This window comes from Haliotis rufescens, unplaced genomic scaffold (assembly GCF_023055435.1).
Source record: "Haliotis rufescens isolate VD_foot unplaced genomic scaffold, xgHalRufe1.0.p SCAF_2, whole genome shotgun sequence".
NCBI classification, from domain to species: domain Eukaryota; kingdom Metazoa; phylum Mollusca; class Gastropoda; order Lepetellida; family Haliotidae; genus Haliotis; species Haliotis rufescens.
Window position 1 is genome coordinate 58,509,478 of NW_025963890.1, and position 17,436 is coordinate 58,526,913.

Genomic DNA, 17,436 nt, shown 5'->3' on the forward strand with positions numbered 1-17,436 from the left:
GTGATCTTGATGCTAGGTCTTCACGATTAGGGGCCTAGGGTTCTGGATGCTTTGAGGTACTGGTAGATGCTCCACAAAGTGAAATACCGCTACAACAGTTGTAAGCCTATGTCAAAGTATGTGTAGTACATAGACTTGCACAAGTCTCTAAGGCAATAGTAATAAGTTTAAATCATAAGTTCTAGATAAAGTAAATAATAAAAACAAGTTGTCCCTGTAAGAGACTAGAGTCCTTAGTCCACGTAACTAGACTTGGCTATTAGGAGGATAGAATTACTGCACATTCATGGATTTTACATTCAGTACAGCCTTGGAGCAAGGCTAGTAGTTACAGTCACCTTAACACTAGGATCGCTTTGTGGAAAGGACCCCAGATTATGAACATTGGCCTGGTCGTCGGACAGATGTGGTTTCAAACTGCTGAAATCTGTGTGAAACCTTTCTGGAATTTCTTCAGTAACAAATGTCATTTCAGATGTTATGATTATACAAATGTATGTAATAGTTGTCATACTGGAATTTCCAAAGCTCTCTTAACAGTGTGTCTAATACTTTGATGATTAAGAAATTTAGTCTTTTGAGCTCCACTAACTTCAGTAAGAACTGAGAAGGGCGATGAGTGCATTACATGTGTTTGTATTTTCATATCAAAAGAACAGGATGTTGGTCTGTAATTACTGGCATGTTGGTGACAAATGTCCTGCATGTTGTCATTGAATCAGTCGGTGGACTAGGAATTCTGGGAATGTGATTATGTTTAACAATCAGGTTAATATGTCTCAGTCATGTTAATCATGATAATGAAGCAAGTAATTAGCTTACTATGGCAAAATTGATGTACCGTATTCGACGTAATAAGCGCCCTGCTCTAATAAGTGCCCACGGCGATATTGGCTAATATATTGGCTAGTGAACAATCCCATTTTGCACAATGTACACAATACTTATTTATTCGAGTATAATATATATTTTATATGCACCCTTAATTATGGGAAATTAAATTCTGGAGAAATATATCTGTCGTACATAAACATTTCAGGCTGTCAGCATAAACCACGAAATTTATCTTTCAACTTTTTTTTTCACCAACATAATATTCTAATAAGAGCCCCCTATTTCTAAGTTTGAGAGCTCCCTGGGCGCTTATTATGTCAAATACGGTATCTTGTAGTTTTTTCTGTCGTTATCATTATCTCCTTATAATAACTATTGATTTGTATAAAGCAACTATTGATGTTTTCAAGTGTTTTCTTAGTAAACCAAGACACTTATTTTCTCTCTTTAATGCTAGTTCGCTGTTCTTTGTTATTTGGGAAGGTCGGGTAGCCTAGTGGTTAATGCGTTCACTCATCACGCCCAAGACCTGGGTTTGATACCCGACATGGGTACAATGTGTGAAGCCCATTTCTGGTGTCCCCTGCCGTGATATTGCTGGAACATTGCTAAAAGCGGTGTAAAACCATATTCACTCACTCATTCTTTGTTATTTACCCCTGAAGTGCATATGACATTTATCTGTTTTGGCAGCCCTATATTCTTTACTTGTCTCTTAAGTGAGTGAACATGGTTTTACACAGAAATCCATGTGGGAATCGAACCCAGGTCTTCAGCGTGACAAGCGAATGCTTTAACCACTGGGCTACCCCACCGCCCTTATTTCCCCCCCAAAATGCAAATGACGTGTATCTGTTTTGGCGGCTCTATGCATTGGACAGCTTTCCACACAAATAAAAACGAAGCTTGAATCTCAACCTGTGCACAGTGTATGGGTCCTCAGCTGCACTCAGACAATGCTCGCTGAGGAGGAAGTACAGCTAATTGTGCAGCAAGACCTAAGTAAGGTAAAAATCAATATTCTTTGCATTTGGACACAATCCATGCACTGAATGTACACTGTGCATCAGTATTTAGATGCAGATCAGGTGATTGGGCTCATTGGAGTGAGTGTGAGATTCTTTCGTTTCTTTTTACATTTTGAATAAGTTTGGACAATGTGGGACATGAACTAGCTGATAAAATATTAATATTTTGAAGTAGAAAGGAATGTTCGTTATGTAGGGCAAATATATGTGACTGGTGTGTCACTCATGTCTGTCTGGGATTGTTGAGTTGGTATCGGCCTGGGAATTCAAAATTTAAATCTTATATGGTTGTTGATGTCACTGTGACCCCAGGCAAGGTTTGAGATTTCCTACGCTGAATAAACAGGAAGTACAAGGAACATGCAGGATTCTGTAGGAAAAGTGAACTATCCTATCTTGGGTGAGTTAACAGGGCGAGATTGTTGCTGTCTTAGACAAGACAAAATAGGTTTCTGATGGGTTTGGTGTAATTTTGTGATTACTGGAAAGATGTTGTCATTTTTGGATGTTGAGCATGTTGGTGGGTACATGGGAGTTGGTTTGTCAGTCTAAGTTGCACTAGTCTGTGGGTAGTATCACTTAAATGCTCATGGAATTGTCCCATTTATGTAATGGCTGATGCAGACATGTTGAAAGGATGAGTGGAGTGGATTTGGTCAGTGTGTAGTGTTGTAATATTCAGCTGCTGCATTTGTACCAATATTGTAGCATTGATTATCAAATTTTAACAAAGGATATGTTACACTTGCTATTGTATATAATGTTAAACACATAAATGGAAACAGTTATAATGATTAAAATAAATGTACTTCATTTTGGAAAAAAATTAATTGGTTTAGAATTAAACAAGTCAGCTGAAACATGTTTTTTTTTGTAAAAAATAATCCGTCTTACTTATCTTAGCAAGTTTCAAACACTGGGCAGGAGGCCTGTGAAGATCCAGGTTAGAATTGGTCTTGAGCAACCAATGCTAGTCTTTAGAGGTGACTAACAGGATCTGGTGGTCAGGCTCGCTGACTTGGTTGATGCATATCATTGTATCCCAACTTCATAGATTGATGTTCAAGATGTCAGTCACTTGATTGTCTGTTCCAGACTCAATTATTTACAGACCGCAGTGATATAGATGGAATATTGCTGAGTGCGGAGTTAAACAACAAACAAACAAACACGCAAACAAACAAACCAACCTTAAATTGGGTAGGAAGTGCCATTTAGTATTTTTTACGATTACCTTTTCCTGATTCATTCATTTCACAGTCACAATTGAACAGGTTTCATCACAATTTTTTTTATTAATATGTTTATTATTTCTTAGAAAAAAAATGTTTTGCATGCTAATTTAGTCCTGAACTAAACTGGCTTACATGCTCGAATAACAGGTACAAATGACATATATGATCTGCTACATTCTTGTAACCGTTCCTGGAGTTCTAACCAAATTCTTGTAGTTTCCCTCAACAACATTGGTAATAAACCAGGCCTTGGCATTGGCGGACTATATTGTACAACAGATGCCAGTGTTGAGTATATTCACCAGATGTTCAACTCACACTACAGCAGAGCAAGCTATGTCACAACATTTTTTTTCCCACATTCCATACGATTGTTAGAAGAAGGCTTCTCATGGGTTGAACATGACATGCGAAGGGTGTGCACTTGTACGTATATGCGCTCTTCATTTTCCACAACAATCATCCTAATTTCCTTTAATCACCAGTTTTGGGAAGTTTAATTGCTGCATGTTTTCGGGAATGTGTCTGTGCTGTGCTCATCAGTTGCCATGTTCATTCATGTGGAGGGAGAGAAATGGAGGTCGGTGTAGTTGAAGAGGAAGTACTCGTGTTCTTGCGTGCCATGTGACGGTGCTGTTTGATAAATTGGTGGTGTTGTGTATGGAGCATTGGATTATTACGTTTTGAAAATGGATTTACAAATGACATGTGGAAAAAAGATTTTATTAATGTCATCTGGGAAAAGGATTTTTACAACCGCTCTGAGAAAATGGGAAATAGATTACAATTTCACTCCACGTGCGTTGATCCGACCAGGGACATGCATGGTCATTGAAGAGTCAGGTTCCAGAGAGGGAGGACTTCGAATCTGGGCAGAATGTTTTGTGGAAATCTGGCATAAGTCATGACCTTGTAATGCATGAATACTTTTACGAAATGATTTTGAAATTTATTACATTGATTCTGTCCGTGTTTTTGGTTTTGACGGATGTGTTGGTTTAATTCAGGCACGTCATGTGGAAACAGATCCTGCAGATACGAACTATTCTGAAAGGTTCATTTGGAACTTGTCTTAGTTTTTGTTGGAAATGTGTTGTATGGATACAAATATGTGACATCCGCATGGAAAAGAAAAATATTGACATGAAAATTAACAACAAACCTTGCATGTCAGACATGTTTTGACATCAATTTCAACACTTCACACCTCAGTACTCCCTATTCCTCTTATGTCATTTATGGAGAATGTTTATGTGGGAAGTTTCAGTGATCACCTTTTCACTTGATGTTAATTTAGTATTAGGGTTTATCTTTCGAAAGTGATATATCATGGCTGGAGAGTTATAGCTGTTATTGTGCGGCATTGGCTTAGGCTTGTGGTGAGTATGGGGTCATATAGTCCATTTTAGTCCACTTGTGCCAGAAGTCTAAGATAGTGGGTTCGAATACCAGATTCTCCCTGAGTATGATTCTATATTTGTCAGCACCATGCCTGTTCACTGGTTCATGGGGCGGTCGTGTAGCCTAGTGGTTAAAGCGTTCGCTAGTCACGCCGAAGACCCGGGTTCGATTCCCGATATGGGTACAATGTGTGAAGCCCATTTCTGGTGTTCCCCGCCGTGTTATTGCTGGAATATTGCTAAAATTGGCGTCAATACTCACTCACTCATTAGTTTCGTGAAAGTTATGAAACGCCAAAAACCTGCATCACTTTTTGTTTCCTTTCACATCACGCTGGCACACAGTGATATAACTAGTTACTGTTCAAAGTGCTGTTAAACAAAACTCACTCACATGTATGGAACAGTCTAGCTCTACGCTTGTCTTAAGAGGTGACTAACGGGATTGGGTTGTCAGGCTCGCTGACTTGGTTGTTGGATCGTATCGTATTCCAGTAGTACAGATCGATGTTCATGATGTCAATCACTGGATTGTCTGGTCCAGACTTGATTGTGTACAGACCGCCATCATATAGCTGGAATACTGCTAAGTGGGGTGTTAAACAACAAACAAACAAGCTAATTCAAGACTATTGATATATGACAGGGGCGGTTGGGTAGCCGAGTGGTTAAAGCATTCGCTCGTCATGCCGAAGACCCGGGTTCGATTCCCGACATGGGTACATTGTGTGAAGCCCATTTCTCGTGTCTCCCGCCGTGATATTGCTGGAATATTGCTAAAAGCGGCGTAAAACCAAAGTCACTCACTCACTGATATATGATATGATATGATATGATATGATATGATATGATATGATATGATATATGACATGATATATGACATGATATGATGTCCCAGTAGGTAGCATTGACACTTGATATACTCTACTGAAGTAAACATGCATGCATCATAGTGGCAACACAGAATCTGTGATAAATCATAAGGATGAAGGCATACTGACATCTATCAAAACAAGGTGGTGCAGATCACGTTTTCCGACCCAACTGGAGAACGCCAAGCCAGGATAAACACACTCCATGCAGTGCTGTAAGTCAGCACCATTGGGAGGGAGGTTGGTGTTTTGGCACTGAGTAATACTAGGTCACTCGACTGACTGTACTGACAACATTAAGTCGGGGTGATGTTTTCTCACTCTGGTCTAGCTTGAAACCTTACCTTGGTGAGATGGTTGGAAGCTGCATCAAGGTGTGTCTTTGTTACACAGAGTATGACTTTGGGGGTTTGGAGAGTTTCCAATTGGTTAAGGAACTGATGAGTAGGTCAGGGTCACCATAATTGTTGTTGGAATTACTCAGCCAGATAACTCGTCTTCCATCTCCCCAACTACAGCAGTTTGTGCCTGCTACCTGACGTTGCTGGAGCACTTGAAAAACACAAGCTTTTGGTAGACATGTTCTTACCTTAGTGTTAGCAACGCACCATCTGGTGCAGTGTGTGCGGCCCACTGCTGATCAACCATGTTGTTGATATGCTGTGATACCTTTATAATGAGGGTAGTTGTCTGTCTGTGAAGGAAGTCTTCTATCAACGATATGGAATAGGCTTCTTGCTTTTTGAACATTGAGCTCGTTAGATACGTTTTTTAACAACTCGTAAGATAAATGGTATCTGACACACGTGTGTTGTAACCTCTATTTTAGTTTGAACCCCTTTAGATTTTCACTAGCAAGTTGAAAAAGTCTTATATCGGATAAAAAAGGAGATATGATACTTTAAACAAAAAAGTAACTTTAAGTGGTGAAAACTTTTATCAGTTAAAGATAATTTGCAGTTTTCGGGATTTGTCTCACAAATTATTTAATGCATGGGCATTCCAGGACAGGAACTGTCCTTCAAGATCCCATCTACTCTCATCCCAGGGCACAATTTTGGTGATTGGATGTCATGATTGCTGTTGAGTACCAGTAGTAGTGCTCCATTTAGTCAAACTCTTCTAAAGAGTAAGTTAGTATCGGTTTGTGCAACATTCTTGTCATTTCATGGCGAGGGACACCAAGTATTGGCTTTCATTTTACCATTGATTCATGTTGGGCAGCTACAGTTATGGATTTATATGTTCAGCCTTGTTAGTATCAATTCCAATAATTCTTGTGAATATGCTACCTCTGTGCCATTAGTCCTGTAATTTGGCTGTCATCACACTATAAAATCTTAAAACTTTCAACCAAAGCCCTCTTCGCTGTCAACAATCCATAATCAGTTGTGCAAGTAATAGTATCATTCACATACATGAGGCAGGAAAACCTCGCTTCTTTTCTCTGTGTGCTAGTGGCAGCAACGAAACATTGTGATTAACATTGTGTCGCTACATTTATGTATATGTACGTCCAGCCTTGTTGGTACCAATTCCAATTTTGTTGTTTCAGTGCATGCTCACCTATCATTTTTCACTAAGTTATTGCTGTCAGAACCTGGTTTCTATGGAGAATTTTACACCAAAAGTAATGTTATTAAACTTGGTAGGTTTTATTTTCATTGTCAACATCGTTCTGCCAGTAGTCAAGGTTTATTTTTTCTCGGTGAATTGTGTGACATCATCAATCGCCAAACCATCCAAACATATCAACATCATGCTCTGTACCAATTTGCTTGTCTGTCAGGGTGCCAAGGTAAGGGAGATGATTTTGTAGCACAGCATACAAGTCATTCTCTCCTCTGAACACGGAACCAACACACTGTTGCTTGCAGACTCTTTGGATCCTTACTAATTGGTATTCCACAGACAGGCACTTCTTTGAAGGTAACCTCTGAGTTAGAGTGTGGGTGATCTCCATCAAATTTGATTCCTCTTGTGGATTGAAAGTTTTATGTTGTATTTTGTAGCTGTAGAGTTTGATGCAATGGCAGGTTTGTTACTTCTGTGTCTGTTGTTTGCCTGGCAATAGGGTCTGTTTAGTGCCATGTTCTGTTTGGGTTTGTTGTTTTCTGTGTGGTTCATGCTTTTCTGGGAAACATTGGTTGCGTAAGCTCGTGGGTGTTTACATCGACATTGGTATCTCGGTCAGGGTATGAAGTGGAATATTGCTGCAGTGTAGGAGTGCTCATGATCAATAGTAGTTGTTGGAGATAGTACTGTGCAGTTTGTGTGTCAATAGCAGAGGATGAACTGTTTGATAGGCATTACTTAGAAGTTGACGGATGACAAAGTAGACACAATTATGGATAGCAACTTCTTTAATACTGTAAAAAGCGACGTTTTGGTATTCATCCTTATACCGTTGTCAAACAAGACAACGGTATAAGGATCTATACCGAAACGTCACTTTTTACAGTATTAAAGAAGTTGTTATCCATAAATTGTGTCTACTTTGTAATAGCAGAGAAGTTTTAAAGTTGAATCAGCTTTTACACCCCAAGATGAAAAAGTGTGCTTGAATGTTCAGCTCATAAAATCCTGTAGACCCCTGTAGTGTCACATGTAAAAAGGTTATCATTGTCACTTCAGAAATAGCAAAGACTTATGGTGAAATATTTTTCTGTTACAATTAGATTGATGTCATGACTGCTGTATGTTAACTCAGACTACAAACTGGTTCAATGTGATTTGTTTTGTTTTGTTTGTTGTTTGGTCAGGGGAGGTGGTGGGAGAAGAATAATTTTTTCTGAAATACAAATAGATATGACCAGGACCTGATGACTAACTGACTCACATACCTAGACGATTTTGCTGTCCTTTGGTCCAGGGATATGCGGAAGAGTTTGGGGTTTGGTTGAATATGATTTCGTCCAATACCTGTTGTGTTTTGTAATCATCACCATTGATGTGCTGCTCACTGAATGGGAAAGTGAATCAATCAGTATCCACTCTGGAAACTGTGCATTTGATATATTTTCAAAGAACAATGCTATTAGTTTCAATTTCAAAAGTGGTGATATTGTTACATTGTTGAAAATGTAATGCATTCATTAACAGTGTTGCATGTATTGCTGGAAATCAATATCTGTATTAATAATGAAACTGAGATGTAAGAGGGATGCTGTTGCTAACATGCCATGTGCTGACGAGGTTACCGTGTTCCCCATAGGAAGGTGATTATTATATATATTGGGTGTTTGTCCACATGTTGTGAAGTACATGCAAGACTTAATCATAACATGTTTGACACCCATGGAAGCTGTTGATTGACCCATGTGATCTCAGTTTCAGCTCTTGATACCATACACTCGATACATTGTGTATTTGTATGTGGATGGTTGTAATTCATGTTGTATTCACCTTCTGTTAGACACATGACACAACAGTGTTTTAAATTACCATAGTCTGCCAGTCTGATTCAAGTAATATTCAGTATTCTGGTGGACTACCACTTTATTGTTTGTTTGTTTGTTGTTTAACATATTCCAGCTATATGACGCCAGACGGCGGTCTGTAAATAACCGAGTCTGGACCAGACAGTCCAGTGATTGACATCATGAGCATCGATCCGCTTGTAACCACTTTAACATGAGGGATACACAAAGTATGTGATCTAAACTACAAGTTGTCGGACTTCCATTTTGTGGAAGTCTCTCTGACTGAGTGGGTCAGGATGCTGTTTTTGTGTGCTGGAATCTAGATTTCCTAATCTGAAAGTCTGAGTTTGAATCCCAGATGGAGCAACACCAAAGAATTGTACTTCACCAAGAAAGTGTAATCTCAAATATGACATGTTACCACTCAACCATTAGGTAGACGGCATGTCTTTTGTAGTTTCATTTTTGTGAACTGAAGACAGTAAGAGATATATAACGCTGTACAAATGTGGGTCAGTTAGTGTTTACAAGATCCACTTTCTGGCAGTGGGTTAGATAACGCCAGGTCGGCACCTGGACTACTCTGTGAGTGACCTACTGTTGTCTGCTGGTGGAGCAGATCAGGTGGTTGATTGTAGTCATGGCTGGGAACACAGGCCAAGGCTGCCTCATGGAGAGATGACATGTACATACAATGTGTAATAACATACTCGTATATCCTGCCTCCAGATTATCTGCGTATAACATGCCAGTCAATTTACCATTTTTTAAATCAATTTGAGTTGCTTCCTTGAAATACTCAAGATAATGTCAAGAAAACCAATAATATAACATACTTTGCATAATTGTCCAATGTGGCTTTTTCAGCATACATACCTGTTTTTCCTTTTAAATCCTTATTTAATGATCAAATGCAGACATCACCTGCATGAGCTATACTACAGTGGACAATACACACAATGGCTGCATCTCACTTATTGCAGTGTCTCGGCTACCACTGGTGTGCGAGCGGACATGACATGGATCTTGAAATCTGCCCTTATGGAGTGACATGTTTATGTGTATTTCTATGGGAATGCCGTAATAGTGAATTTTTAAAAGGTTTACCATTGACATACTATTTCCTAGATGAATTTACATTTTGGTTGTTTATTCAGCTTGGTTTGAGTTTAGAAAAACACCAATTTCCCCTCATCTTGTTACTATACAAACTACATGGTAGTTGAAATGAAATAGAAATTGACAAAAGGGGCGGTCAGGTTAATGTATTCGCTCGTTACGCCAAATACCTGGTTTTGATTCCCGACATGAGTTTAATGTGTGAAGCCCATTTCTGGTGTCCCTCCGCGGCGTAAAACCAAACTCACTCACTCACTCCAATTGACAAAGACAAATAGCTGGGGGAAGAATATTCGGTGTCTGGACATTCATCACTTGTTTGTAAACATACAGGTCAGTGGGTTGCAACACCATGCATGGTTGTGGCCGCAGGGTAGGAAGCTCTGGGAACTGTCTAACACTGTGAGGAGCTTGGTTACTTATTGTGAGGAGCTTAGTTACTTATGGAAGTTAGGGCCTATAATGTCATGTGACATACTTAGAGCAGGTTTATTCTATAAAAATGTCTATTCATTGTTTTCAAAATGCCCAACAGACTTGACTCAAGTGGGTAAACATTGAATGCCAAAGAAAAATATTAATATACTCAATGAGAAAGATCATGTGTGAGTAAACACTCAATGGCTCAAGACGTTATCCTGAGCACTGCCCAGTCTTATGAGAAGCAGGTGCCCCTGGCCGAGTGTGGTGGGTTTCGTGTGGCTGTACTCTGGGTGTGGACACAGACTGGGCTGTCCTAATGAGACTGATATGATGGTGTGACCCAGTTCCACTGACATAATTATCAATCGTCATGCCAACACTTTTGGAAGTACTTACAAATTGATATATGTAACTTGGACCTGTGAGAAAAATGATCAATTACGATAGTGAAGTACAAACTGGTTCAGAGCGGATATTTTCCCATTTTGGGATGTTTTATTTTGATACAGTAAGAAGTAAGTCCTGTATAATTGGCTGCCTCACTGTGAGATGTAAAAGGGAAAATGAACATCGTTTGATTTCCATTCAAACCATCTCAACAACGCTGTCCCGAATATGAAAGCACGAATAGTATTAGGTATGATAATATGTTCTAACCCATTGAGGCCATATAATGGTGAGATTACCATATTGTTCTGGGTATTAGATTATATTCTGTTTAAATATCAATGGCGGACGTTTCCATTTCAAACAGAAACATCATCTGTCACTTGGAGTTTACTGTGCAGTGTATATAACATAGAAGGCTGTTCATGGTGTCGTGTTGTGCTGGACATGCCTCCATTGTTACCAATCACCAGGTGTCACTCTCACCTGATTGTTCACGTGAATGGAAGTGGGACTTACCTGGCCATTATGCTGACCTTCTTTCTCACCTGTTTCAGGTATTGGCCATATGGAAGAAAGAATGTTGTTGTTAGATGATATTTTGTTGCTTGCTGGACTTCCAACAGCTTACTGAGTCATGTCATGTTCCTTGGGATTGAAATCAGTCTGGATGCTTCATATTACCCAATTCATGAATATTCCATTCAATGAAAATATGTGTATTAATTCATATTGGGGATAGTCTAGCATGTTGAGATCTCGAGGGTTTTAAAACGAATCCTGCGATATCCTTACATAATTACTTTCTAAACTCACAATGTGGGCTGGTTCCATAATGGCCTGTTTTCCTGAAGGTCCAGCCTGTGTTATGTTGGAAATGGGATGGTGGTTGGATCCAGTGTGATAGACTTCTTACATTTTGTTTCTGTTGTTCCAGATTGCAAGATGGAGTCGCTTGTGGAGATTTATACATGAAGGGGAATGCGACACATGCACAGAGATAGTGCTCGACCCTGACCTTGATCCAAGCTCTGACCTTGACCCACGGGTCAAAAAGTTCCTAATGGACAGGTCAATACTCAAAGTCCATCTTCCTAATGGGGGATTTAACATGGTGAAATATGGCGATGCCACAGACATCAAGGTGAGTCAGTGTAATGATTGGTATTAGTCCTACTCACAAGGGAATACAGAGTTCATTAATATCGGTAGGCATCTTGTGCTTCACTGGTCAGAGGTGGTGGGGTTGCCTACTGGTTAGAGCATCCGAAGACCCGGGTTCGATTCCCCACGAGGGTACAATGTGTGAAGTCCATTTCCGGTGTCTCCTTTTTGTGATATTGGTCACTCACTTACTCACTCACTCACTCAGTAATGAAAGTCGCAAGTGATTGGTCACTCACTCACTCACTTACTCAGTAATGAAAGTCGCAAGTCATTGGTCACTCACTCACACACTCACTCACTCTCACTCAGTAATGAAAGTCGCAAGTCATGATTCTGTTGGGCAAGAAATTCTGTGGTCACCATTTGTGAAAATATGTCACAAATATTATTTTCCTAATTATCTCATTTCATGCATAACATACAAAGAATTTGAAAGCATTTATGACACTTCTGATGAACTAAGTTTTGGCTTTTGTCAAGAATGAATTATCATTAGCAATACAAGCCCAAAATATGTCCCCAAACCAGCGTCCTCAAATATAAATGGACAGATAATTATTGTGGGCATCAGTACCGCTTGGTCCTCATGGTTCCTCTGGAGGAATATACTTCATTGGGTCCAAGGAATCTGTATGGGAGTTTCTACAACTGAAAGGCAAACTAATTTCAAAACTGATAATGAAGGCAAAGAATTGAACCTTTTGCATTCATGTATATTCATAACTAGAGAAGAAGCACCTTATAACCATCTGCAGATGAAATGCCCAAACATTGGACGTTTATGTATTGAGATGTACCAAGGGAACGCAGTAGTTAAGGTTTTGCTTAGCATATTGACGAGTGGTAAATTATCTTCAGTAAAAGGTTCTTTATTGCCCAATATTCATGCCGTTTGATGATTGTTACCAACAACTTTTGTTGAAAATGTGCCTTTTCCAGAACTATTTGTAGATATTGATTCACAAGCATTATCATTATGTTGCATTGACATTCCATAAACGTGGTGATCATTGAAGTATGTACTACTCAACAGAAGTAAAGGATGACCCAATTCCATCATATTACCATGATCACTCTAGTAAGTATCTGACATTGGCCCTTTTTGTGAAAATTTCAAATATTCCAAAGGTACACCCAGACTTGCCCATACAGCACAATGTTAAAATGCCCCATGGTATTGGGGGCTTTTTTTCAAATTTAGGGCCTAAAAGCACAAGGCCTCAGCCTAGAATTATCCCTGTATTACTATATATAATCTATCATGCCATGACACATTAACTGAAGTAATATGAAAGAATGGGTGGTCCTTAACATCTTTTGAGTACTATATATGTTAGGTCAGATTGACCCTCCTGTTCAACCTTGACCTTGACCTTGACCTGTGGAACCTTCAAATGATGATTATACTGTGATGATTGTGCTGGAATAAATTGTGATGGTAGTTGCCTGTTGATGTGCTGGGAATAATGACAGAATCATGTGGCGTGGGCAAAGTCCATTAATTACATGCTATACAGCACATTAATCATACATCAATAAAGCAGGACATGGATCAGTTACCTGATAAAAGAAATTGGGCAGACGTCAGTTTCTAATTCCTGTTAATGTTCATCATTACCTATAATTTGCCATAGTTTATGGTATCAACTTCCGAAATAGGCTATCAGTAGTATCATGTGAAATAAGGATTGTTTAAGGCCACTTCAGCAGAAGTCTGTGACATGTTAATCACCATTTTTGGTGAAGCGCAAAATGGGAGCTTTGGTTGATGCTTGTACTCAGCACTGCTGATTGATGAAACACGAGACTAACTGCTGTTTGGTTGTTTCTGCTGCACATGGTGTTGATGTAAGAATACCCCTGATCCACATCAGGGGGGACCGCCTCTATGGTCTAGTGGTGGAACGTCTGCCAAGTGAGTGTCTGCCGGGAGAGGGTCTGCCCGGAGAGCGGAAGGTCAGGGGTTCGATCCCAGCTGCGTCATACCAAAAGACGTTTAAAGATGGTACTTGTTGTTACCCTACCTGGCGCTGGGCATAAATGGGCTAAAAAAAGGACTGGTCAGCTCAGAGTCATTGTACTGTGTCTGCGTGAGGTATTCATGTTAAACTGCAGCATTGGAGCCTCAGTGAGCTAGCATTATAAAATTGTTCGGACTAGTACACCTCACATCTACATTGGAGGATTTTGAGTCATGGTCGGTACCCATGTGTTATCAGACTGTCAACAATCATAATGCTAAGATCGCTTTTGCAAACGAGGTCCCCATTGACTGAAGCTGATCTTTAAGGGTCTATCCATGAGTCTTTCAGTGATTTATAAAATGTTTCTGAAGAATATAACAAGTCTGTGCATTGCACTGGTAAAATGGTAACCATTTTAATGAAGCTGATTGTAAACCATTTCGAAATGCAAAGGAGCATAACACACCTCCCACCAGTGCAAGGGCCATGTCAGGGTGCACATGTCTTGCTAATTCTGTTGCATGTTCGTTCAAGGAGGTTTTCACAAGATTTTATTCAGTTGTGCAGCCAGAATGTAACATACTGACAGGACTGACTGTAAAAGGTTTGACGAAACTGTTGATTCTCAAAACAATAAAGGTGGCAGCGATGATGGTAAATTCCCTTGTGAGAGAGTTAGAGTTGAAGAATCTCCTACATTTTTAAAGACCCAGATGTGTTTTTTGAAGCGACATTGTTGTTAGACACCCCTTGGAGCCAGTGGGTAAACAGCCTTGTACAAAGACTCCAGTGTGGTTCAGTGAGTGTATCGAGGTACCTGGTAGCTGCTGTATCTCGTCATTGGAATAATAAACCATGAACAAATGAGGGGATGGTGGAACCACAGCTTGGTACGTTGAGGCATGGAGTAAACAGTCTTCCCATCCTTCTGCTGTAGTACTTACTTCACAGTCTAGTGATGTGGGACTTGATTACTTCACATTCAAGTGCCGTAGTACTTGATTACTTCACAGTCTAGTGATGTGGGACTTGATTACTTCACATTCAAGTGATGTAGTACTTGATTACTTCACATTTAAGTGCCGTAGTACTTGATTACTTCACATTCAAGTGCCGTAGTACTTGATTTCTTCACAGTCTAGTGATGTAGTACTTGATTACTTCACATTCAAGTGCCGTAGTACTTGATTACTTCACATTCAAGTGCCGTAGTACTTGATTACTTCACATGCAAGTGATGTAGTACTTGATTACTTCACATTCAAGTGATGTAGTACTTGATTACTTCACAGTCTAGTGATGTGGGACTTGATTACTTCACATTCAAGTGATGTAGTACTTGATTACTTCACATTCAAGTGCCGTAGTAATTGATTACTTCACAGTCTAGTGATGTGGGACTTGATTACTTCACATTCAAGTGATGTTGGACTTGATTACTTCACATTCAAGTGCCGTAGTACTTGATTACTTCACAGTCTAGTGATGTGGGACTTGATTACTTCACATTCAAGTGATGTAGTACTTGATTACTTCACAGTCTAGTGATGTGGGACTTGATTACTTCACATTCAAGTGATGTAGTACTTGATTACTTCACAGTCTAGTGATGTTGGACTTGATTACTTCACATTTATGTATTTATATGCATAATTATCTTCACAAATGCACACGGCTGTATCGACAGTTGAATCCTCATTCATCAACCTTTTTAGTCTTCATGTTTATCTTATCTTATTTCTTATTTCATTTCTTCATGTTTATGGGGTGGTCAGGTAGCCTAGTGGTTAAAGTGTTCGCTTGTTGGCCAAAGACCTGTGTTCGATTCCCCACATGGGTACAATGTGTGAAGCCAATTTCTGGTGTCCCCCCCTGTGATATTGCTGAAAGCAGTGTAAAATCATACTCACTCACTCACTCACCCTTTCTGATTATGTTATCTTATTTCTTATTTCATTGCCTTTACAAGCACCTTGCTTTTAAATATATTTGATATCAGGGAAGAAAGAAATCATATTATCAATCTTGACACCATATCCTCTTGTGTCAAAAATTATATTGTGTGTCATCTATCAATACACATATAACAACAGGTTTCCACTTATCAGAAATTACCTGTGGGGATTCTGGGTCCCCTTCCAACCTATGCTGGTCGTTATGAACAGGCAACCAATTGGATTGGGTGGTCATGCTCGGTGACTTGGTCGATGGCGTGTCAATGTACTCCGATGACGTAGGTCATTGCTCAAAATATCAATGACCGAATTGTCTTGTCCAGATTGGAATATTTACAGGCCACAGTCATACAGCTGGCGTTAAACAAAAAAAATAACATGCACGCACACACGTTCACACACACCCTAATCTAATATACACAACATCAAATGGACAAAGTAATAATACACTGACAGGTCATGTCATTTATCTAGTGGCATGTTCAACAAACATTTTATCATCCAGGAAAATATAGTGATGATTTGAATGATTCATGAGATGGCTGTTCTTCTCAGTGAAGCATTGGTCGTTCAGATACCGGGTTATCTTGTAGTTTTGGCAGTAAAGGCAACAGTGGTTCTGTGCAGGAGTCAAGATGGGTGATGGTTGCTGGTTCCCAGGGGTACACTAAACAATTGGATGATACCCCAATCAATATCACTGTGACCTGAAATGACCTTGCGTGTGACACCACGGTTATTAATCTGCTACTTAAGGGAATAGGCAGGTGGTGGAAGGAGAGATTACTAAAAACACCAACGCTTGTAGATTGTTGTTTTCTTTATGGAAAAAATGGAAAATGACTGATATCCTTAAAACTAGACAGTGAAAAATGCCATTCTGTTCTTGTTTTGCCATTACAATAATGTAAATGAATATTAACATGATTAATATATATTGGTACACATGTACCCAAGGCAGTTTTCAAAATGATGAGGTGAGGTGAAATGGGGTTTAACGTCGCGTCCAAGATTATTGCACTTATAGAGCGACGTGTGTGTGTGTGTGTGTGTGTGTGTGTGTGTGTGTGTGTGTGTGTGTGTGTGTGTGTGTGTGTGTGTGTGTGTGTGTGTGTGTGTGTGTGTGTGTGTGTGTGTGTGTGTGTGTGTGTGTGTGTGTGTGTGTGTGTGTGTGTGTGTGTGTTTTTGGGTGGCTGCATGTACTTGTCTGGACTGATGCCGATTTATAGTGCTAGCTCACTGAGATACCATGCCGCAGTTTAACATGACTACGCCACTCAGACACAGTATACTGACTCCGAGCTGACCAGTCCTTGTTTTAGCCCATTAATGCCGAGCACCAGACAGGGTAACAACAAGGACCATCTTTTGATGCGGTCGGGGATCGGTTCGCTCTCCGGGCGGATGCTCTACCACTAGACCACGGAGGCGGTCTTTCAAAATGATGAAGTGTCCTGGGGCCTCCAGGTTTGCCCTTGGTCGGTCACCTTTATAAAGAACCCTAGACATTCATGTGTGTTTATGAACACCGTAGGGTACATAAATGTTCTATTTGGTAGGTTGTTTGTAATGAAAGTTTTAAATCTCTATGTTTCAAAGGCATGCAAACATTCAATATCCAAATTCCACA

General features: G+C 39.7%; 1 protein-coding gene across 20 annotated transcripts in view; it reads left to right on the forward strand.

The window, feature by feature from the left end:
* The window catches only part of LOC124141629 (focal adhesion kinase 1-like), a 166,659-nt gene that overhangs the window by 70,058 nt on the left and 79,165 nt on the right, over positions 1-17,436 (forward strand). For 15 of the 20 annotated variants that reach the window (XM_048400249.1, XM_048400248.1, XM_048400237.1 and 12 more), the window contains exon 2: positions 11,658-11,864. In XM_048400249.1, the coding sequence (XP_048256206.1) occupies positions 11,784-11,864 (81 nt within the window). In that variant the 5' untranslated portion in view covers positions 11,658-11,783. Of the gene's footprint in view, positions 1-1,767; positions 1,842-1,878; positions 1,941-2,197; positions 2,263-3,484; positions 3,524-7,275; positions 7,299-11,657; positions 11,865-17,436 lie in introns of those variants that run through there. The other 5 variants (XM_048400245.1, XM_048400244.1, XM_048400253.1 and 2 more) reach the window with 5 other exon arrangements.